Source organism: Anabrus simplex, chromosome 1 (genome assembly GCF_040414725.1).
Source record: "Anabrus simplex isolate iqAnaSimp1 chromosome 1, ASM4041472v1, whole genome shotgun sequence".
NCBI lineage: Eukaryota > Metazoa > Arthropoda > Insecta > Orthoptera > Tettigoniidae > Anabrus > Anabrus simplex.
In genome coordinates, this window is record NC_090265.1 from 755288206 (window position 1) to 755314284 (window position 26079).

Here is a 26079-nt window from a genome sequence, read left to right on the forward strand (position 1 = left end):
TACATGTCCAAGTGGACAAAATTTATTGACGTCGAGCTCCACAGAGCTACTACGCCCTTCTCTCACAGAGGAGTCGACCGATCTCTGGGCTAAGCAAAATTTAGAAAAGAAAGCGAATTAAAATTTTAGAAATATTACAATTTAAGTGAACCTACATTTTAAAGAAAACAATAGTAAACTTTACATAACATAAAATTTAAAGAAAGAAATGAATTTACCAAGAAACATATGCCAATGGGGATATTGTACAAACACATTATGGTTCACAAAAGTACCTTTACGCACAGTTTACTTCCAAACAATTTGAGCACAGCTGATATGACAGGTCAGCACAAAAGAGAAAATATCCTCCAGGTAATTACACAAACTAGACCTTCATTACCAACTGAAGTATTACATACATGAAAACTTACAATTTTAGGGCAAATTAATTAATGCATCCTCAATAAACATTCAATATTAACTGGAAGTTACCAACCTGAGGTGGATTCTAAATATATCTTTTTAAAGAAATGATAGGTTATATTTTAAATGTTGCAAGTGAATCCAAACTAGGGTGATAATTACATTTTATTATATTAGCTTGCAACGTTGCTCGCATGACCCTTTGCAGGACAACTCACAGATGGGAAGTCAGTGAGTCACTATCCACTTCATCATGTCATCATGCATATTACATAAACAATTTAGTACTGATAAAAGTCACATTACATAGCATGTGTTATCACACCAAACAAGAAAATTTAACTTAACCCTTAATACTGAATAGAAGATCACATTAAATTATCGGTCAAGAGGCATATCCAAATGAAAATAGTACAAGAGTGCATATACCAAAATTCGACTCACTGATACAGAAAATAAAAGGCACGGCACAAATAACACCTTCATACCAGGAAATATTAGATCACAGCATGACACACCACGACCGCCATGCCTATCTATCCTCCAACAAACAACAATACAAGGACACAATAAATTCACACCTTATCGTAGGAATTAGTATCGTACTCCAAGGAGGGCGATAAAAACGCAGCACCTTAAGTTCTAAGTCTCAATTCGCTTACCTTCCCAAGGCACCCACGACAAATACAAATGACATCACCATATTTACATATTTACAAAAATATTGATGAATAGATAAAACAAGGCTCGGTACCAAATTAAAAATTCCTTACTCAGCCTACAAGACCCCATTATCTAGCAAATTGATTAAATTAATTTAGGAGACACAGCAAATCAGAAACTGATGAAAATAAGAACTGTGAAAATTCAAGTAAAGACAGAGTAGTTGTTGTTCGAGTCATCAGTCCATAAATTGGTTTGATGCAGCCCTCCATGCCACCCTATCCTGTGCTAACCTTTTCATTTCTTCATAACTACTGCATCCCACATCTGCTCTAATCTGCTTGTCATATTCATACCTTGGTCTACACCTACCGTTCTTACCCCCCCCCCCCCCTTAAAATCCATCTGCAGAAGTCCTGGGTGTCCTATCATCTATCTCTTCTTGTCAAATTTAGCCACAACAATCTCCTCTCACCAGTCTGATTCATTACCTCTTCATTCATGATTCAATCTATCCATCTCACCTTCAGCATTCTTCTGTAACACCACATTTCAAAAGTTTCTATTCTTTTCTTTCTGAGTGAGTTATCATCCATATTTCACTTCCATACAATGCCATGCTCCAAACGAAAGTCTTAAAAAAATTTTTTTCTATTTTTCCCATTAATGCTTTCACGGCCCGAACTTATAGACATGATGCTGTATAGACTTTTGGGCTTATGCCATATCAAGAAAATAAGGTGAAATTCTTAACGTTTCGCAGAAAACTGTGCTCTGCGTCCTCGGAAGAAATCTCGACTGACCACGAGAAAACATCTTAAACAACGACCCTTTGAAATTTTGAACGTTCTACTAGAAGTGGAAATGGTACGTTCATACGCCACCAGATTGCCCCCAGGACGTGGCACCACGCTAGCGTTCGAAGACTAAGCGGTTTGCATAACATATGACATGGACAGGTGTAAGATAGAGACACAAGCTAGCTGTCCATTCTTCTTCTACTGTGTTTCCTTCAGCCTTTCCGTTTAGTCCTTGTGCAACATGTTCTTTGAAACAATCCTTCACACTCTTTTCTTTCAACTTGTACTTTTAACACAGTAGTTAAGGATTATTAATGAAAGATCATTTACTGAACAGTAACACCTGAAAATTTACCACAAAATTGTACGATGAATTTAGAATAACTATGAAGAATATATCTTAAATGACATGCGATGTAAATGAAATAGCTCAGGGTAATTACAAAGAAACCAAACTTAGGAAGAAAACTCTCCTAGCACATACTTCACAATAATAAATGGACAATATCCTACGTCTAACCATCAAATACCAAGAAAAAGATTGCAAAATAATCTCATATTAGATGAACTGTAGACTTCAAGTAAAGGTATGACCACAGGTGCACAACCATAACCCGTCAAAATTGCCATTACAGCCTCAGCATTACACAGAAATACACAGGATAAAATATAAATGACAAAGAAATGGAAAATTGCACAATTGAAAAGCTCAACAGATGATCTAGGAAAATTTTCAGACGGATTAAGAGACCCCTTAATCTTCTATCTGGTTTAACAATTTAGTAACTGACTAGGAACGCCCTAAGTAATCCCATACTTACTCAGAATCAAACCAAGGTACAGTAGAAGACGAAATACAACACATGTAATGTTACAAGATTGACGACCAGAAATTTAGACATAACAAAGACATAAAACTGGGCCAGAACGCGACATTACAGAAAATGTTAAATGGACATGTACTGGTACAAACAGTAATGCCAAATGAAACGTACTTGCACAGAATGCAACTAGAAACAAAATTGAAAATTCACAAAATAATTTACTGAAACACCAGATTTGCAAAACAGAATAAACATTCGAGAAAATCGTGAAAAAAATTACGAAGATTAACCTACAATTTGTTACTCAACATTTACCATAAGAGATAAACAAAATCCAGTGAAACTCCATGCTGATGACTTATTAACACGTACATGGTGACCAGTAAGGCAGTCACATTTAAAATTACTAAATCTAGAAGTAGAACAAGAAGAATATGCCACAAGATAATTTTAAGGTGTAAGGTGTTCTCAAACTCTTAAGTAGGTCAAGCACTCATCTGTCTTCAACAGATACATACGTCAGCTGTTCGGATGATGACAAGCATGAAGAAACATGGGGAAGTACTGGACTTAGCGCGATTCAGTGACATAGCCTAAAGCAACAGGTGATCATGCAGACGTTACAGTCAAACACACGAATCGAGAAAACTAAATTAATAACAATGTTTAAATTTATTACAGAAGACTTTCAGAACACGGCACACGTAGTGTGATGATATAGCTTTAAAATATTAACTTGGTTGCAAGATATTAGAATCATTCCATATTGACGGTTTTCACTTTACAAAGCAAAAATTTAAATGTATCTTACTAATTCAATACAGAACATATTCCATCATTAGATGGAGTAATCAAATTCAAACATGTTTCGGCTCGTTTGAGCCATCTTCAGTGAAAAGAAAAGGACGGGGTTGAAATAATTTACATAATTCAAGCTAAAATTGCCAAAAAAGTAATGAAAGAACAATGGAAAAACAAAAGAGAGCCTAGACGGAAACAAAATTAGCACAATATACAATATTTACATCATCATGTGGAGTGAAAAATAACTCACTGCGATAAAATTCAGTAAAACGGGGGTTAATACAAAACATAATTGAAACTAAAAACTGCATTAACCTAAGAAGAAGAAAAGAAATGAAAACAAATGACACAGATGGAAATGAAAAATAAGTGCACATAGTGAGGTTGCGGACCTCTTAGTTTACAAAATATTGGGTTTTGTAACAATACAAAACAGGATGAAATCACTGTGTCGGAAATTCAGGCCGAAAATCTGTCTTTGTAGAAACCCATCACATTGAATGGCTAGGAGGGGAACAGGAGCGAAAAAAGTTTGAGAAACCAAGCCTGAGATAATGTGCAGGCGAAATGCCTGTGACAAGGAAAAACACCGATGAAATTTAAAGCTTTAGAACAGCAGCATTCTCAATGTCTTCTCATTCTAGCGGTCCCATTCTTGATTATCGTTTCATAATGTTGGCTGGTTGGTTTGTCGGAAGGGCCGCAACATAAAATTGAGAAGCTGTGTTAGAGGAGATGACAGATGCATGTAAACTCTAAGTGACTTAGTGGAAACCATCAATGAAGTTCCAATCTGTAATGGAAAAAAATGAGGTGGTGTGAGAAACTTGGGCTGATAAGTAAAAAGTGTGAAATGGGTGTGTAGAAAGCTTAAACTTACGGTGTTAAGGTGGTTGTCCTCTCAAACAGCCTGGCCTTCTCAAGGTAACGGTCTTGTTCACGTGATCGAGTCTATTGTTGGTTCAGCGGTGTTTGCGGGGATGGAAGGAGTGGAGGGGGGAAGGGATGCCTTATACGGAGATAATGGGCGACTCTCTTGGGATGTGAACATTGAGCACGAGCAACCATCATGAAAACACACAAATAAACAAGGATTAGGAATGCACACACGGTAATTTCATCTTTTAAAAGGAAATTCTTTTCTTCGTTTTGCCTCATGACTGAGGCGTCGTGACTATCATAATATGCAGCCAACTAGCCGATGAACCATACTCTGCCATTCTTTCCTATCTAAAGCTTTCAATGTGGTTGCTCTGAGAGAACTCTGTAGGGGGCTATTCACCATGTCAATCCGTCACGTTGGTACTCGTCCTCGTCTGGTTCCGTAGACTTTGCCCTCAACAATCAGCTTTTGAAGACTACCATCTCGGCGCATTATATGTCAAAAGTAGCGTATGATTTGCTGAGAGACCTTACGCGATAGACAAACTTTTATCTGAAGTTGGTTCATGATTGATGTGTTCGTGCAATGAGCTGTCCAAGGAATCCTTAACATTTTCCTCCAGCACCACATTTCAAAGCTATCTATCCATTCATGATCACGTTTGAGGATGGTCCATGTCTCTGCGCCATACAAGAAGACTAGAGATTCAACAAGCTTTTTTGTATTGATGGTGATGTTATTATCTTTCCAGATCATCCGCAGATGGATCGTTGCTACCTTTGCTATTTCAATTCTTCGCTTTATTTCATCTTTGGAACCACCAGCATTGGATAGTAAGGAGCCTAGATATACATACTGATCTACAGCTTCACACCCTCCAATCTGTTTGATATGTGGACTGTTGTTGTTCTTACGATCAACAATCATGACTTTGGTTTTCTGTCAATTTAGGCGTAATCCAATTTCTAGGCTTGCTTCCTCTACTCTCTTGTTCAGCTCTGTCAACTCCTCTTCAGATGATGCTATCAAGGTGGTGTCATCAGCAAATCTCAAGTTGTTGATCTTGCATCCCCCAACGGAAAATCCTTTGTCCCAGCCATCTAATGCAGTTCTCATTGCATATTCACCATAGAGATTAAAAAGTAACGGTGACAGGATACATCCCTGACAAACTCCAGCCCTTGTATGAAACTGCTGAGACTGTTTTGAATCTTCACAGTGGCTGTATTTTCCTTATACAGCGACTTGAGATCAATCAAAATGGAGTGGCAAACCCATGTCATCTAAAATTTTCCAAAGATGGTTCCATTTGACAGTATCGAAGGCCTTTTGGTAGTTAATAAAGCACAGGTATACCGGAACATTGAATTCTCTAGCCTTTTCTAGGCTTAAGATCTGTTCTCGAGTGCCTTTTCCATTCATGAATCCAGTCTGGACTTCAGGAATTTGATACTCTAGGAATGCCCGGAGTCTCTTATGCAGGATATGAAGCATAACTTTCATGGCATGTGAAATCAAAGCAATTAGGCGATAATTTCCACATTTTTTCCTCGAATCTTTCTTGTGGATTGGGACAAAGATTGACTGTACCCATTCCTTGGGCCATCTTCTAGAAATCCACATTGCTTAGCAGATTTTCAACAGCATTTCAATTCCAGCATCGCCTGTAGCTTTCAAGACTTCTGCACTTATTCCATCAGGTCCACATGCTTTTTCAGTTCTTAGCATTTTCAAAGCCTTTTCTACTTCATCTCGGAGGATGTCAGGTTCAGGATCTGACTGTTTGTCTATCTTTACTTGGTCTTGTGCCATGGGGGTGTATTCCAGCTTCCCGCGCATTTGGTGGCAAACGAGTCAAGTCTAACGTGACGTCACTGGGAAGATGCAGTGAGCTTTGAACTCGCCACTCGTTTTGAAGTCTTGGTTGTGTTGAGCTTGTGTGTGATATATAGTGAGGTCTATGTTATAAAATCTAACTTACCGGTGTAAACACTTCATTTCTCATTTAACAGGTGATTGGTTTCTTTAGTATTCTAAGTATTTAAGTGAAATGAGTAAAAATAGAACTAAGTGTGCCGTTGCTCTGTGTAATGATACTGGTTACAAAACTCAGGACATAGTTTACCATCAATTCCCGAAGAATGAGGCACACCAAAATACGTGGGTAGCTCGGTGTAAGTGAATGGACAAGATAAATATTAACCGTCTTACTAATAAAAAGTCCTTATACAGTTGTTTAACTCTTGTTTAGTTAAACAGTGAATAAACCCTGTATAAGCGTTTTACTTTTTTCTTACCAATAAACGAGGTATACACATTGTATTACTATACAGCACGTATACACTCGTTCCAAGGTGTAGGAATCTCTTCCTGCAGTTCACTGTCGTATTTCGCACATTCACCGCCTTTATGATCGCTTCTGCTGGTTATCTACGAGCAAAACTTTCCGGAAAGTCGCACAGTAGCACGGCATATCGAAAAGGCAGTGGATACATTAAATGAGACAGCTGGAAATTAGCTAATACTGATATCAACATTTCTTCAGCTTGCTTGTGTAATGAACGCCAAAAAAAGAAATGGAATGGCTTAAGAAAAGATCAATAGCTCCCAACTGGGATAGTACGGAAAACGTAAGCAATTGTAATTGAATCGGCGAGTTGGGCACACATTCCAAAATCCTTACTTTTCAGGAGAAAGTAAAACCTGTTTTGTAGCTAAACGAAAGGTTTCTATTAGGCATTTATACATCATATTTCTGCGTATTCAACTACAAAGTATGGAAATCATGTTACGTACGGTTTTCAAGTTATACCATTTTTTTATGTCAAGGAAATATGTCCCTTTTTGTACTCAAATTAGAGAAAGATCTAAGATCTTTGTAAAGGCAGATAATGTATAATAAACTCACAATTTCAAAAGTCTATTAAGCAGTAACACATTATTAGACAAACATACGCCCAACCATCATTTCTTTTATAACTCAGTTATTCATTGTCATTCCGTGAGACAGCTGGAAATTGACTTATACTGATATCAACATTTCTTCAGCTTGCTTGTGTAATGAACGCCAAAAAAAAGAAATGGAAAGGCTTAAGAAAAGATCAATAGCTCCTAACTGGGATAGTACGGAAAATATAAGCAATTGTAATTGAATCGGCGAGTTGAAAGGGGTACACATTCCAAAATCCTTACTTTTCAGGAGAAAGGGAAAACTGTTTTGTAGCTTAAAAGAAAGGTTTGATCAAAAAAGGTTCTATTAGGCATTTATACATCATATTTCTGCGTATCCAACTACAAAGTATGGAAATCATATTACGTGTGGTTTTCAAGTTATGCCATTTTTTATCTCGAGGAATATGTCCCCTTTTACAGGTACTCAAATTTGAGAAAGATCTTTGTAGGGGCAGATAATGTATAATAAACTCGCAATATCAAAAGTCTATTAAGCAGTAACACATTATTACGCAAAAATACGCCCAACCATAATTTCTTTTATAGTTATTGTCATTCTGTCTCTTTAAAGTGTTTTACTTTACGAAGATGTCTAGCCTCCATAACCTCTGAATGGTGTATGTCTTCTATGTTTAAATATCGTGAAGATCATCAACGTTATCGTCCATTCTTTCAATGTGTGTTCAATGTTAAATAGATAAGTCGAATATTTCACCACGATTATATTACTGTAGACAGTAAATACCACGAAAATAAACTGCTCACTCGTTTCTTTTTCCGCGACTCGCTGATATACAACGCTTATACAAGGGTCCTGGTCTGTATAAGCAATTCAATGAATAACTATAACAGATGTATACGCAGGAGGCTTATACACGGTTTATTAGTAACGAATTTCACATAAACGGTGAATAAACCTCGTATAAAAGTTATACACCGTTTATTAGTAAGACGGTAATAATGCAAGAATTCTTCTGGATGATTATGAACGGAACTTGAAAAATGAACTACTGGGTCTCGCAGTACGGAACATATTGAAATCGGACGCCGTTCCTTCCCAGAAAATACCAAATTGGCATGGAAATAAAACAGGCTAGTGCAGTAAGTCACATTAACTTTCCTTAATCTCGGCTTTTATTGTATGTTTTTAACTCTTTTGCTGCGCTATTTTTAAACAGAACACTAACAGAAGAATGTAATTTTTTTTGTAATTTCCAAATGAACTGAAATTTAATTTTTGTTAAAGGTTAATGACATTCAACACCATTGCACCATTTTTAACTCGACTTTGGCAAACTAGCAGTGACATTTGATCTTGAAACACACATTACTGTGATACATCTCCGAACATGGAACTGGACACATTGCAGGCTACCCTGGGTAATTCTTACCAAAAAAATTCTCTCCGTTTTCTCTTGCACAGTCCCTTTCCTTTCTCTGAACATTTTACTGGTAATATGGAACAAACAACACAATTAGGTTTGTGACTCTTGTCCTGTTGGTCCCCAAGAAAGTGCGTCTCCATCAGGCGCGCTTGAGGTATGTAATCAGAAGGTCTTCCTTGTTTCGCTGGCAGACTACGCTGATACTCTCGTAGAAGTCTGATTATGACAGAATTTCTGAAGTGAGGAGCACTAATTGCCCTCTTTTGAAGCTTATTGTACAATATTCTTCCTCTCATTAGTGAAGTTTCAATGCCATCACTAATATTCTACTAGTCCGAAACAAAATGAAGATCTTCCTAATTGGCACTTTCTTCCGAACAATAACTATGCACATCATCACTTGTTTCATTGTCCAAATTTACTGAACAGACTGAATCAGAATTGGCCACTAAAAGATTTAAGATTTCGTCACTGTCATTACTAATGTTTTTCCGCTCGCTCATAGCTGCTGAGTGAAGCCTGCTATCGGCCAGACAGCTGACAGGAATGTTGGTGGGCGGGCGGGTGAAAGATAACAAGTAAACGTAGGTCCAGTATTCGCGGTAACGTTTTCAAACAATGCTTAGTACATAGTCAATACATGACTATAGATGTTTGTATTATTAAATGCACCTTTATTAAAGAAGCACGTGGAAAATATAGCAGGAAAGTACCAAGTCGACAAAAGTCGATTTTCACAGTGAATGCTATAGGGAAGTAAGTCGACAAAAGTTGACTTCCGCAGCGAAAGAGTTAAATTTAAAATTACACTTAAGACTTGAAATGCTTGTTATTAACAGTAACATGCTCAGAAACCAACAATACCGGTTCTTTTCTGTTTAGGTTATGATGGAGTGAGAACACCGCAGTAACACAAGATCAGTTAGGAAAAGGGCCGTAACTGCATAAGACACCTTATCTCCAAAGAAACTGAAACTAGACCAGTCAACCAACACAGAACCCGTACCTCATCCATATATATTCATGAAAGACCAGGAAATTTCGGAGTTAAAGAAAAAATTAGTGACTCTGCGGAAGAAAAATACTCTCCTGGAGCAAAAAATTTTCATGATGATGAAATCACTTTGACAAATGGGACTACTGTGACACAGACTTTAATAGAAGATCTCCTAAGGCATCAGAAAAGTTACCTCTCAATCGTACACCATATATCAGAGGTCACCTGAACGTTACTGGATGTCCTTGTCAAATTGTCAGAATGGCTGCACAGCTGTTTTCATTTCGCACTGCCCAAGCAATTATATTCTACACAAACATAATGAGGGGAATATTATTGAATTGATAAATGATGTATTCGATGTTTCGAAGTCAAGGGTCCCTAACGACGAAAAAGCTCCCCTTAGAAGTGGTTATGGCCTCAAACATCGAAGTCAAGAAAACACTTTAAAAAGATTTTTTGACATTTGCTCGAGTATGTGGCTGGGGAAAGGAAGCAGTCTTTTTCCGTTCCAGAAATGGTTTTTTAACATCCATAAACTCCCTTATTGGACTGTATAGAGATGGGAAAGGCATTGGGGCAAATACAGTAAAACCTCGTTAATGCGAAGTCATTGGGACTCAAAAATCGGATTTCGAATTACGTGATTTCGAATTAACCGCCAATTCGCAGTTCAGAAGTACCAACCCTTGCCGCGTTACGAAATATTCTAAGGCCCGTTACTGCATGCAGTTAACCTTGATTCACAGTTTATACCTTTCAAATACCATGAAAAAAACTGTTTCCAAAATGTATCCAAAAAGGTGCATTTACAGTATTCAAATAATGCACTTGCATATCTCACTGGCAAATTAACCTCACGCAACGAAAGAAAGAAAAAAAAAAGCACGATTCAGAGACGAGGAGAAATCTATGCTGGCTCCCATGTGCAAGTGCTTTATTCATTGGAGTTCTATACTGTATGCATTTTAGATGCCTTGTATTTACACAGAAAGTACCCGATGCCCTTAAAATCAAACTTTCCTATGACTCTATCCTTGTACGATTTCCCGCCATGGCACTTCTCTCGTGTTTCAGAAATGTAAACACTTGCCGCGTCACAAAGTATTCTAAGACCCATTAATACATGCAATCACCTCGATTCATAGTTTAAACCTTTCCAATGCCATGGAAAAACTATTTCCAAAATGTATCCAACAAGGTGCATTTACAATGTTCAAATAATGCACATGGATAAATCACTGACGAACATAACCTCACTCAACGGAAGAAAACAAATCACACAATTCAAAGACGAGGATAAATTATGCTGATTCCCCTGTGCAAATGCATTATTTTTTGGATATCTGTACTGTTCACATTTTCTGATGCTTTGTACTGGCATGGAAAGTGCCCGACGCCCTTAAAACATTGTAGCCTATCAAACTTTTCTATGACGAGGGGATAAAGTTTCTCGCTTCCATGTGCATTGCAATTGCAACGCACTACAATGACCCCCATCCCCCACACTTGTACGATTCCCCACTTGGCACTTTCTCCTTTAAAACCATAATACCATTTGGGCTCGCATTAAAATAAAGCAATGCAGTTTCATCGGCAATTACAGTATTGTTCGGTGCCTACGAATTTATTATATGAGCCATGCTTTTTCGTCAACTGTCTGCATCGCCAGCGTTCGCACATTCTGTTTTCCTGCACACTGCCTGTTGCGTGATATTACGGCGTTCCTTTAAAAGGTTGAATGCAAAAGAATTCCGATTTCATTGAACTTGGCACCGAAGTGAGTGTAAGTGCGGAAAGCTACCCCTCCACATCCCGGAACACGCGTTCTATTATGACGCGGATAAATTTTGAGTTGAAATTGCCCTGTAACATACTTTTGTTTTAAAATGTAAAGGCAGTTTCGAATTAAAAGTCTGAATTTCGGTAATGGGGCCGACATTGTACTTCGAATTACGAATTATCCGTATTTCGAATTAAACAATTTAAATAACATGCAAAACTGTATCTCATGTTTCCGGGAACGAGAGCTTCTTTGAATTACGTGAGATTTTGAATTAACCGATTTCAAATTATCGAGGTTCTACTGTACATTTTTACTTCCAGCCTGAATCAAGACTGTTTAGAAAATTATTTTTTTAGACTTCGGGGTCTCTGTATATTTTATAACAATCCCACTCCTTTCGAAGTGAAGAACAGAATGTGCCTTTTAATACTAACTGGGAACGTGAACGACATGTCTCTATCTTGTGGAGCCTCTGTTGCTGAGGACAGAAGTCAGCTTTCTACATTTTCTGACCCCCTGCCACCTGACGAAGGAACGGAAGAAGAGTTCCAGAATTTCCTTTCCAGCGAACTTTGCATCGAAGTGACTGACAACCGGTCCGATGTTTTGAGTTTTGATGGAAGTGATGAGAACTTGCTACTTGATACTGACCTGAGCAGTTTAATGATTCCCAGTGAAGATGTAACAGACGATGCTTTAAAATACTTGACAGGTTACGTCGCATACAAGTGTAAAATCATTGACAATTCGTTTGGAACAAGAACGGATATATGTCGTCTTGATCCAAAACTGTCCTCTGAACAAGACTGGATCACTATTATTTCTAAAGGTCTTGAGTGGTTGGCTACAACAATGGAGTTTGCTTTTTGCTTCCTTCCACGGAAAGTAATGGAAACTTTAACATTGACTATACACTCAAAATCTCTCAAAGTCGATAGGAAAATCATTGTCTTATATGTAAGGACAAGGACTTTCGTTCGTATTATCAGACATTTGAACAAAAAGGCCATATGGGAAGCAGTGAAGAAGAATGAAGAACCTATTCTGGGTTGTATCTCCTTAACAGCCATAGATTAAATTTCCTGCCTTAACATAAAACATTAAGCTTTAGCTGATGACAATGTCACTAACTTCACCTTTTGAAGGATATTTAAACTACACTGTGACAAAAACAACACACTGAGCACTGTAACCTGTTAAGTCGTGGTAGCCTGCAGATAGTGGAAGGATAGTCTTGCGAAATCCACACCCGTCTTGTCTGATAAAGAAGAAAAATGTTAAAACAATTTTAACCCTCCGTTGGTCGCGGGGTGAGCGCGGTGCTCACTTTCCTTTTTAAAGATGTGCCGTGCGAAGCTAAGTAGACCTAAACTTCTTAATCACCTAGTAGCTGACTTTTGGAATGTTCTGAGCAAATCCAACAATGTTGCAGGGTGCGGCGCGACTTTCATTACCAGCCAAGCAATCGTTAATGACCACAGATAAGTGAGCGAGTCGCTCACCCGCGACCATTGGCGTTATATTTTTTCCAATTTCCACTTTATTTATATCATATTAGCCTACAAGTCATGAATCAAGATTTCATGATTTGTAATTGGTTATTAGAGGAGTCGGATGATGAAGCAGTTCTATTAGCTGAATGCAATAATGAAGATTCTGAGTACTCAGATACAGAGCAACCCGCCAACAGGGATCACGACAGCGCATCTGATGTTTCTGTGGACGAAGCCGTTCCTGGTCAGCCAGTCGAGCCTGATCCTCAATACGTTGGTCGTAACAACATTACTCTGTGGAATATTCATCCCCCTAGCCCCAACAAACGTAGGAAGGAAAGAAACATCGTGATTCATCCACCAGGTGTCGCACGTGTTACACAGAATGCGAAGACAGTGTGGGCGACGGATGGGACAGCTACAGAAATATTTCGCCTAGTGATGTCATACCGCAGATTTTACTTACTTTTGAGATGTCTCCGATTTGATGATGCTCAAACGAGAAATGAAAGGAAATCCATCGATAAATTGGCAGCAATACGAGAAATATTTGAGGGCTTTGTACAGCGCTGTAAAGTTTGCTATTCCATAGGAGAGTAAGTCACCATGGTGTTTGCATAATTATGAGTATTCTGTTTCAATAATATTGTACTTAACTTAACCTGTCAACAAAAAAGTAATTAAAGAATAAACAAGTATCAAATTTAAAACAATAACACCAAAAATAATAGCAATAAATGCCTCAAAAATCATATTACATTACTGGTGAGCGCTCCGCTCACCCACGACCAGCGGCGTTAAGAAATGAGGCGCGACCAACGGAGGGTTAAGAACTACTAATTCATTGTAATATGATTATTAAGAAAAAACATGTCTAAGGCTTACGAGGCTGGAACATACATTATGCACTATAATTTGCCCTACGATAAATATTTTCTATTTTTCTCTTATTCATTAAACATTATCATGATTTAAATATATGTTCCAAGTCATAAAAGAAAAACATTCCAACTTGAAAGGGCAAAAGAAACGATAAATATCACTTTGCATTCAACATTTAATGCAGGAGAATATAACAGACCGCAGATGTGTTCTTTCTGATGATGTCACAAGCCGCTGACCAATGGCAGCACACTTGCCCGGAATGGCCTACCTGTTGAGTATTCTAAGTTCCTTGGTCTTGTGCATTACATTGTTCACTGTACAGATCCTTGCGTTACAATCTTCATGTTTCCAGAACATTCTCTATATCCACAACATCATCACCCTGTGAGTTCTGTACATTCCAGGAATATGTCTTGAATTCTCAAGTGATTATTCTATTTTTATCAAAAAGATCCTTGCTTTGGTTTTGATTTGCATGGTCTTCAATCTCAAAATAAATGTTACTAAGGAAATTATTCTTATCTCTTCTACAAGAAGACCGAATCCTTCTATCAAGATCAAACATTTGCTCTCTTTTTTTTCTGTAGTGTTAATGCCAGATTTTTTAAGGCACCTTCTTTCTTCTACAAGCTGAAGGGTCAAGGCAGTGATCCACTGTTGCCTTCTAATATTTGGTACTCGAGATTCATTCAAAGAGGACTCTATCCAGTTTTTAGTCACATTCCACAGCCCTTCTGCAGTTGTTACTGGATCCTGTAATATGGAGGCTCTTCGCGCCAATGGTTCCTTGAATGACGGCATATTAACTACTTGTGGTATCCTGTGTGATCTTTTAACTGTTGTTTGAAGTTTTATTTTTGTTTCTGTTCTAAGAAGCTGATGATCACTGCCACACACTTCACCTGGACAGGTTTCGGTGTCCATTACAGAAGACCTCCTCTTTTAACTGATCAGGATGTAGTCAACCTGATTTTTATATTGACCATCAGGCAGAGTCCACGAGTACATGTGCCGTATGTGATGCTTGAAGACTGTATTAGTTATAGTGAACCTGTTTTGAATTGCAAACTCAAGAAGCCTTTTCCCCCGTTCATTTCTTTCTCCAGTTCCATATCTTGCTATCGATGTTCTGACATGCTCATCATGTTGTGTTGAATCAATTTTGGCATTGAAGTCTCCCATAACAATAGTTAGTTCTCTGCTTGGAAAAGCTGAAACTACCGCATCAAGATCTTGATAGAAGCGGTTGATTATTTCATCAGTCGCATCCGCAGTTGGGGCATAAACCTGAATGATGATGATTGAAAGTGGCTTGCATTTGAGACAGTGCGATCAGTAACAGGTTTATATCCTTTCACTAGGCCATTCAGTTTGTCACTAATCACAATTGCAACCCCGTTACTGCTTTTTCCTTCATTTCCAGAAAAGTAGACCCTATGATTACCAATTCTAAAATGGCCATTGTTTTTCCAGTGAGTTTCACTTAGCTCAGCCACTCCTATATTATACCTTTCCAGCTCTTGTATGGAGCCTGGTTGCCTACATGCACATGCCCAGTAGCACATTTCACACTTTGCAGCCTGGAACCGCAAAAGCGCCGGTTGTCAGCCGGGTCGCATGGCGGATTAGATCCGTTTAAAGCAGGTATCATGATAGTGTTCATGGGAATTACTTAACTGAAATACCCTTTTCGAAGTTTCAGTTCACAAAAAATATGGTCTCGCTACCAGTGTAGCGGCGCTTGGTGGCTTTATAAAGCATAAATACGAAACAACTTTTGGAACATTAAATAAAATTTAGAATCTTTAAAACCTTATTATAAAATCAAAATTAAACAAGGTAAAATACACGGCAACTAACAGCAGAAATTGTAAAGCGGAAGGAACCCGACGAGGTTGTGGATCGAAGAACTTTTGTGGCCAAAAACGTCTACCAAAGAATAATTTAGTTAATACCTACTTATAGTAAATACTTATTTATTATAAAATCATTAAAGATAAAGAAATTACAATTGTTTTCTGATAGAAAAATTGAGGGGTAAACTCCTATGACAAATTAAAACATGAAATAAAGTAAAATAAAGTTACATTAGGAAATTTAAGATTTGCTTACCCTAAGAGAAGGCAAGATCTCCAATGGAGTACAGAGCTCCTGGACAACATGTCCGCTCTACATGATGCCGAAGACAGAATTCAGACACCCTGCGACGCGCTTCCGAATGAGGCCTGTGCTGGATGGTGCAACCGGAAGCGGTGCAGCAAAGGAGTTACCCTTCGATTAATTTAAACCAATCAAATTGAAATGTTTAATTGGGTGCTTGTTAGGAAACATTTCTCGTGCAAGTCCCATAAAAATCGACACGTGCGGTACAGGTGTCCCACAAATTTTTGACAATGAAATTTAATACAATTTTAAATGATCCAGAATTTACTTGAAGGCAAAATATATAAACTCCCTCGGCACATTTCACAATATTAATGGCCTCATTTGTAACCAGAACATATTTCATCAATGCTTCAAGACATGCCAGTAGTGTTTTATTAGGTGTCGGTTTTTTCAAGTTACATTTAATGTTCTTTTCCATTTATAATTTAAGGCTGAAAATGACCCAATACAAGGGTTGAAATAAGTCTCTGTGTAATAAATAATATTAACATAATACAGTACATCCTTGTTGATAATGTGTACGGTCATATTTTTCTTCCTCCTATCCATGTACCATCCACAGTTGGCCTCTACTTGCCTAGCACGTGGTATTTCACTTCTACTGCCCAAGTTTGAACTCTGTGTGTATTGTATGTACGTTGATGCTGTGCTTGCGCTTTGCACTAATTGCCATCTGCTAGACCTATGGAAGTGTATTTTACCTATGCGTAGGAAGGCTGTTGTTATATTTCCTTAACATAGTCCAAGGTGGATGAGAACTACTACACTTGTGCTTGGTCTTTTGATGAAGATTCTGGGAAACCCCTGCTAGCTGTGGCTGGCTCACGAGGCATCATTCGTATCTTTAGTCCAGCTACAATGAGCTGTATTCGCCACTATATCGGTAAGTGTTTGTCTATAGTTCTCTCAAGGTAATGGGGGAGACAAGACTGCCTTCTTCAAATAGACTGTCTGATTTCTGCTTCCCAACTTCATCAGGAGGGTGGCCATCTCGAAGGAACTTCAAGTGACTTCCTAATCTCGCAATTTGTCGGGGCCTAGCAAGAGAGCGCATCTATTAGAAGATCTCTGCTCCCACTTTGACTTACCATTGTATTTGACACTTATTTGTGCTCGGTGGGTCTTAATTAGCTATAGGCAAATATCACCACCCTTTTTAATGGCTCATCACTGCTGCCACCTCGGCTAGAGATAGCCCCAAGGTATCAATTACCCAAGTAAATGATCAATCAAAATATACATAATTAAGTTGGTTTTCAAACTCAGTCAGAAATTAAGGTAATACACACACTCTCTCATCCTCGCTTAATTTCATGTTATATATTTTTCCTTTCTATTGATATACGCATTACTATAACCGTATTCTCTGGTGTTTGCCTGGTGTAAGTAATTCAGCTCCCTTCTTGAAATTTGCTATTACTTCTTGGACTGTTGGACTTACATGAAACCATACTGTAATACTACATACAAGCAAGTATATTACATGCACATATGCCATAATCAATAAGAATACACAAAGGGAGTCCGGAAATCTTATCGAAGTTCTGACAAGACAAGGTTGTTAAAGAAATGTCCTTCCATTTCAACTGAACTGATCTTTATAAAGGAGGTCAAGTTGCTTTCCTTGTTTGGAGGAGTTCTTGCAGATCTTTCTTCCTTCTTTTAGGCCTATACCCTATTGCATTCTATTCATTCGAATTAAAGAAAATAAGACCATATTATTAAAAGCTACGTTCGTTAATTAACATCAACTACGTTATTAAATGCATTATTCCAACCTGCCACAATTCTATTTAACTGGTATTGCCCAAACAAATTTATAATCCTAGAGAAAAAGAAAATACCGTATTTATAGTAATTGCCACGTAAGGAAATACCCCAGAAAGTAAATATCGCCGCCCGATGCTCTTCTTTTCTCTTTTTTGTAATGGCTGATCACTGCTGCCAACCTGCCTGGTTACATATTAAAATCATCAGACATAACCATAACAAACTAACCTCAATGTAAACACCGATAATGAATGTTTCCCTACCCTAGTAAATGATAAAAGATAAGATGAAATAAATCAAGATAATTATGAATATCTCCTCAATGAGGAATTAAGGAAATAAACACACTTTCTCACTTAAATTATCTGTCTTTATTTTGATATACAGTAGGCGTACTATAACCATATTCTTGAAAAGAGGGGCGTGTTAAACGATGCAATTTATTTAATAAGTCTTTGCAGTGTGATTTTCGAAAGTTCCAGACATCCAATGACTTCCCTTTCTTTTGTGCGAATATTTCCTTCTCTCTTCAATACCGGTAACCAGTAAGGAGAGAGATTATTGGGCATATTTTCAGCCTGCAGGCTGGTTATATCTTCAAGCTTATCAGGAAATATATAGGAATACTAATGTGCCAAGCTCTGTGAACGGAATTTAGGTCAGCTTTCAAGTTCACTGCGGATTTGAAAATAATAATGTTATAAGTTCTACTGCCAAAATTTCGTCCCGCAAGAGTTATTTCATGTACCGGTAGATCTAGACATGAGACTGACGTATTTGAGCACTTTCATCATTTCACACAAACTATGTTATTAAATGCATTATCCGAACATGCCACAATCCTACTTACCTGGTATTAGCCAAATAGATTTACAATCCCACAGAAAAAGAAAATATGCTTTAAATATTCTCGCAAATGTATCACTAGTGACTTTAACGGCGATGCGGTGGCAACACGCACTTCACGCTAGAGCAGTGATTGAACGTTGCCAACGAGCCAGATTAACGGTAAATGTAAGACGTCGTATCGGCAAGTAGGGTCCCTAAACTGTATGGTTACCGACACTGAAAAAGACCCAACAGCAAGAAAAGTAACCATAAATCAATATCTTAATATTACAGGGGAGAAAGGGTAAGGTTGCACCCTTAGGGTACGTCCTTACACGGAGAGGACTATACACGAATAATACCCGCACTTTTTTTTTTAAATTTGAGGCACGAAATTGGGGTGCGGGTTTTATTTGCGTCAATGTTGGCATTTTTTTTCAAAATCAGCCTTTCTAAATTTAATGTGCGGGATTATTCGGTGGCGTATTTACCCGTTTTTACGCGAATAATACTCGCACATTTTTAAAAAAAAATTTGAGGCAAGAAATTGGGATACATTTTTTGCATCAATGTTGGCTTTTTTTTTTTTCAAAATGAGCCTACCTAAAGTTAGGGTGCGGGGATTATTCGCGTAAATACAGTATGCTTTACTTATACCCGCAAATGTAACACAAGTGATTTTGAGGATACGGCTGTGGCAACTCATAAATCTTGCAAGTAACGAGAAAAATGATGACTGTATAGTGCCAATGTGCAGGATTAACAGTTACATGGTAGGGAGTATATTTTGATTTACTGATAAAACTGCAAAAATTTTGCTAAATGCTGGTTTCATTGTAGTTAGGTGCAAACTTGATAGTTGAATTAAAGAGCTATCTTCCACTGTAGAGAGAATGAGAGAGTTTTAGAAGGATAGCTGCCCATGTGTAAGGGTTTCCGTGAAGATACAGATTCCTAATTAGTTTTTCTGTAGTATTTTGAGTTGTATGTATTCCATCCCTTGTCCTGTTCCTTTGCAGGATCCGGTAGGAAGCAAATTAATATTTGTACTGAGTTGTTATGACTGGATACTAACACTAAATTTTTACACCTGGAGGGATCTGACACTTAGAAAAATGAAGATATCAGCCTAATAAAGACAATGGTCACAAAGGGTGTGAAAATGGAAGAATCCCTAGCCCTTGGAACCTACGAAGGTCGATCAAATACATACATTACATACGTATCTTATCATTATAGGCCGTTATGCCATTCAGCGTTCAGTATGCAAGCATCTGTGAATTTAACGTTGCCACAATGCTCTATTTGCAACTGATGCTGTGGCCTCATTTAGTGCTATACCTCTTATCTTTAAATCGTTAGAAACAGAGTCTAACCATCGTCGTCTTGGTCTCCCTCTACTTCTCTCACCCACCATACCAGAGTCCATTATTCTCCTAGGTAGCCTATCCTCCTCCATTCACCTCACATGACCCAACCACCGAAACCGGTTTATGCGTACAGCTTCATCCATAGAGTTCATTCCTAACTTAGCCTTTATCTCCGAGTACCCACCTTCCATTGTTCCCACCTGTTTGTCCCAGCAATCAGTCTCACTACTTTAATGTCTGTTACTTGTTACTTATGAATAAGATATCCTGAGTCCACCCAGCTTTCGCTCCCGTAAAGCAAAGTTGGTCTGAAAACAAACCGATGTAAAGATAGTTTCGTCCAGGAGCTGACTTCATTCTTACAGAATACTGTTGATCGCAACTACGAGCTCACTGCATTAGCTTTACCACATTTCGATTCAATCTCACTTACTGTATTACCATCCTGGGAGAACACACAACCTAAATACTTGAAATTATCTACCTGTTCCAGCTTTGTATCACCAATCTGACATTCATTTTTGTTGAATTTCTTACCTACTGACATCAATTTAGTCTTCGAAAGGCCAATTTTCATACCATACTCATTGCACGTATTTTCAACTCCCAAGTTTTTTTTTTTTTGCTTTACATCGCACCGACACAGATAGGTCTTATGGTGACGAAGGGGCGGGAAAGGGCTAGGAGTTGGAAGGAAGCGGCCGTGGCCTTAAGGTAAAGCTCCAGCATTTGCCTGGTGTGAAAATGGGAAACCATGGAAAACCATTTTCAGGGCTGCCGACAGCAGGGTTCGAACCTACTATCTCCCGAATACTAGATACTGGTCGCACTTAAGCGACTGCAGCTATCGAGCTCGGTAGTTCCAAGATATTAGAACGCAGGCTTTCGGCACAATCTGCCATTAAGACCAATTCGTCAGACTGATTACTACGTTTCCACCTAACTGAATCCCTCCCTGCCACTTCATACCTTTCAGCAGATGATTCATGTAAACTACAAACAGCAAAGGTGAAAGATTACAGCCTTCTCTAACCCCTGCAAGTACCCCGAACCAAGAACTCATTCTACCATCAATTCTCACTGAAGTCCAATTGTCAACATAAATGCCTTTGATTGATTTTAATAATCTACCCGCAATTCCATAGCCCCCCAGTATGGCGAACATCTTTTCCCACGGTACCCTGTCATATGCTTTCTCTAGATCTACTAAACAACTGTCTAATCCTCTCGTAGCATTCTTCAGTTACCGCGCGCATACTGAAAATTGATCCAGACAGCCCCTCTGTAGTCTGAAACCACACTGGTTTTCATCCAACTTCTTCTCAACCACTGATCGCACCTTCCCTTCCAAGATGCCAGTGAATACTTTGCCTGGTATACTAATCGCTGAGATACCTCGATAATTGTTGCAATCCTTCCTGTTCCCTTGCTTATAGATAGGTGCAATTACTGCTTTTGTCCAATCTGAAGGTACCTTACCAACACTCCATTCTAATCTTACTACTCTATGAAGCCATTTCATCCATGCCTTCCCACTATACTTCACTATTTCAGGTCTAATTTCATCTATTCCTGCTGCTTTATGACAGTGTAGTATATTTACCATCCTTTCCACTTCCTCAAGCGTAATTTCACCAGCACCATTTTCCTCCTCCCCATGACCTTGGCTGTTCGCAACACCACCAGGAAGATTTCCTGTTACTTTGAGATGATGCTCAAAATATTCCCTCCACCTGTAGAGTGATTCCGTGGGACCTATTATGAGTCCACCTTAATTACCCAAAATACTGTTAATTTCCTTTTCCGCTCTCTTCATAAGATTCTTTATTACTGTCCAGAAAGGTTTCCCTGCTGCTTGACCTAGCCTTTCCAAGTCATTACCAAAATCTTCCCATGACTTCTTTTTGGATTCAACGGCTATTTGTTTTGCTGTTTCTTTCATTTACGTACAATCCCCTGTCTGCATCAGCCCCTTTTGGAGCCATTTCTGATAAGCCTTTTTATGTTTACAAGCTCATCATTCCACCAAGATGTTCGCTTTTCCCCATCTTTACACACCGTTGTTCCTAGGCATTCCCTTGCTGTTTCTACTACAGCATCCCTTATGCCACCCATTCCCTTTCTATATCCTGAACCTGCTTACTGTCTACTGTTCGAAACTTCTCGCTAATCATATCCATAATCTTCTGTCGAATTTCCTCGTCCTGGAGATTTTCTACCCTTATTCGTTTGCAGAAAGATTTCACTTTCTCTATCCTAGGCCTAGAGATACTTAGTTCACTACAGATCAGATAATGGTCTGTATCATCGAAAAATCTTCGGAAAACTCTTACATTCCTAACAGACTTCTTGAATTCAAAATCGGTTAAGATATATTCTGTTATGGAGCTGGTACCCCTAGCCTTGCATGTGTAGCGGTGAATAGGCTTATGCTTGAAGAATGTATTCGTAACTGCTAAACCCATACTAGCACAGAAGCCCAGCAAACACTTCACTTTCCCATTAGCTTCCATATCTTCCTCACATTTACCAGTCACCTTTTCTTATCCTTCAATTCTATTTCCAACTCTTGCATTGAAGTTGCCCATTAGCACTATCCTGTCTTTGCTGTTGACCCTGACTACGATGTCACTCAATGCTTTATAAAACTTGTCAATTTCATCCTCATCTGCACCCTCATATGGTGAATACACTGACACAATTCCTGTCCTAATTCCTCCATGTTAATCTTACTACATCTACCCACATCATTCGCTCATATACATGCCTAACAGACTCTGTGTTGCGTATTCCTGTTAAACAGTCCTACCCCATACTCTGCCGTTCCCTTTTTAACACCCGTCAAGTATAGGTCCCGCAAGAAGAGCTTGCCGAAATTCAAACGTGCGCAGAGACCAATATGTGTTCGCGAAATTTACGCTTGTTGCGGGGCTCCTGTGTGTCGCCCGAATGCTGATTACTGGGCTCATTGTTACTTCAACCGCTCACTGAGAGGCACAGTGTACAGCTCTTCACCAAGTGTGTATTGAAAAGAAGCTAGAAGTGTGTGCATGTATTGTTAATATTTTATTTATATTTTGTAGCTGAAAGTGAATTTGTTGTGGTATGATATTCAGTGAACATAGCGATGCCCCTGTTTCATTCTAAATTAGGGAGTGCTAAAATTTTACACAGTCAAACTAGGAAGTTATTTATAATGTGTATAAATTCCTGAAAAACAAAACGCACCCCACTAGATACTTGTGTGCTATTCAAAAGAAAGTGGCTGAAGCAACGGGTGTGTCGGAAAGGTCCGTGTGGAATGTAATACGAGACGCAAAGAAGATCGAAAGGGGCGAAGTGGATTCATTTTCAATGCCTGGAAAGAGAAGACCAAAATCTGTCAAGAAGTGTGAATTAGACGATGTTGAGAAATGCGCGGTCAGGCGTACGATTCACAATTTTCACAATACTGAAGGCGAGAGACCAACGCTTGAAAAGATCCGTAAGAAACTGGTTGAGGATATACAGTTTAAAGGTTGCGTAAGAACACTAAGAAAGATATTTCGAGGCCTAGGTTTTTGATGGAGGAAGTCATGCGTAGAATACTTACGGAGAAGCCTGACATAAGGCTCCTACGTGTGCAATACATACAAAGTATAAAGCGGTACCGAAAAGAGGGTAGGCCTATTGTTTACACTGATGAGACATATTTGCATAGTTCGCACACCAAGTCAAGTGCTTGGCGTGACAGTACTACTCATGGACTGAAGTCGCCTATCTCTAAGGGGCAACGATTAATAGTGGTACATGCCGGTTCAGATGCAGGTTTCTTTCCAAATGCTTTGTTGGTTTCCAAATCCAACCAAACAACAGGGGATTATCGCGATGAGATGAATTTTAGAAACTACGAGAAATATCTGACAGAGAAATTGATTCCTAATTTGCCACCCAACTCTGTAGTCATGATTGATAATGCCTCGTAGCATAATGTTCAATGTGAGCGTGCACCCACATCATCATCCCGAAAAACAGATCTTTCGGTCAAAACAGTTCAGCTGGCCAGACCACCAGCGCAGACGGTTCATTAATCCTCAGGCACACGCGTCAGATCTTAGGATGCAGACACACGCGTGGGGGTGCTTTTCATCCCACATATCATTGTATTGTAAAATATGAATTACTGTATTAATTGGAGATTTTAAGATAGATTATGTAAGAATAACTCTTTCTGCGGGGATCCAGCCAGAAAGGTACAAGAGCGTGGAGAGCACAGGAAAGTTATTTGTACATTTCACTAGGAAATAAAATGACCTGGGGTGGATTCCACCCCATACGCGTGTGTTTGAGGGTTAAGAACTGCTGGCAGTAATGCGATTTAGCGAAGTGAGGGGGAGTGCAGTGCCACTACCGAGCTCACCCGTACACTGCCAAAGTTCTACACAGCTTTCTTTGTCAAGCTCTTCTTGCGGGACCTATACACTTTATAATCTCCTATCTCTTCCTCGTTATTTCCCCTTACCCAAATATCACTTAATCCAAGAACATTCAGATGCATCCTCTTTGCTGACTCAGCCAGTTCTACTTTCTTCCATAAGACCCATTAATATTGATAGCTCCCCATCAAATTCCATTTCGTTCGCCAAGTTGTTTCCAAGGAGTTCCTCACCTGTCAAATGGGAGTGGGACTCCGTTACTCCCATAGGTCCGAGGCTTGTTTAAAAATTTTTGAGCTTGGTAAATTCATGAAGCAGGATACATAATCCAAGTGAGGACCTCTCATCTAACGGGTTAGGAACCACCAGTGGGTTGTATAGTCCTAGCCGTCTGAGCACAAAGAGGGCTATGACTCAGAATATATCAGAGATGCCCACTCCCATTCTATAGCATCTGGAACACGCTTTACAGAACTGTAGGTCGTTTGTGATGATTGCTTGACAGCTCCCATAACTAATAGACTTGTTCTGCGTTTTGACCGAAAGAAGTTGAGACGTTGGGAGGTCTGTCAGAGTCTTACAGCAATGTTTGTGGAAGATGATGTTGCATTTTTTGGTCGGATAATCACTTGCGACGAAACATGGGTCCGCCACTACACTCCCAAATCCAAACAAGCCAGTAAGGAGTGGCGGAGGAAAGGGGAGGCAACACCTGTCAAAGTCAAGACTCGACTGTCAGTTGGCAAGGTTCTTGCAACCTCCCCTTTATTTTTTTCCCTCGATCATTGAGGTATTTTGCTGATTGATTTTTTGAGGAGCGACACACAATCAATACTGCTTACTACTGCGAGCTGTTGAACAACGCAAGGGTTGCATATCGCTGCAAAAAAAAAAAAGACCAACCGATTTGACAGGTCATCCTCTGACTCCAAGCTACAGGAAATGCACTGGACTACACTTGATCATCCTCCTTACAGACTGGACTTATCGCCCTGCAATTTCCATTTGTTGTGACTGGTTAAAGAAGCTCTAGGAGGGCAATAATTTGGAGATTAGATGTGGAAGACTTCTTGTACAACTGGCTGGTGACACAACCCTGTTCTTTTTGCAATGAGGGCATCAAAAAGCTGCCCATACGCTGGGACAAATGCATTTCCAAAGCAGGAAACTGTGTGGAAAAATAAATTGTAATTGCCTTGTGTGTTTCATTAAATTAATCTAAAAAAAAAAAAGTCCCTTTTATATTTGATCCGCCCTCATAATAGTGTTGGCGTCAGATGTGAACAAGAGTTGACCAAGGGAGGTTGGATGGGATAGATGAAAGTGAGGAGCTTGGAACAAGCAAGTGGAAACAATGCCAGGATTCAGCTGAGGGCCCCATCGTCGCTGTCCCATGCTCCGTAGGGCCCCTTTTATTTGGCTCTTATGATAGGCAGGGCATACCGTGGGTGTTATACTACCGCCAGAACCCACAGGGGGATCAATCTTATCAGAGGAGTTAATGGCGTGAACGGAAAGTGTGCTGGCACATAGCACGCCTTGTTGCTTTACGTCCCCATTGGAAGGACGAATCACCATCAACATCCCCATTAGAACACTGCGGAGAATCCAGGCTTTTGGCACGCAATCTGGTGATTAGAAATTGTATACCAC

The 26079-nt window shown here is 39.1% G+C and overlaps 1 protein-coding gene across 2 annotated transcripts in view; it reads left to right on the top strand.

Moving 5' to 3' along the window:
- Positions 1 to 26079, top strand: part of escl — a 393433-nt gene that overhangs the window by 84324 nt on the left and 283030 nt on the right. For both annotated transcript variants that reach the window (XM_067136192.1, XM_067136193.1), the window contains one exon: positions 16791 to 16926. In XM_067136192.1, coding sequence (XP_066992293.1) covers positions 16791 to 16926 — 136 coding nt within the window. The remainder of the gene's footprint in view (positions 1 to 16790; positions 16927 to 26079) is intronic.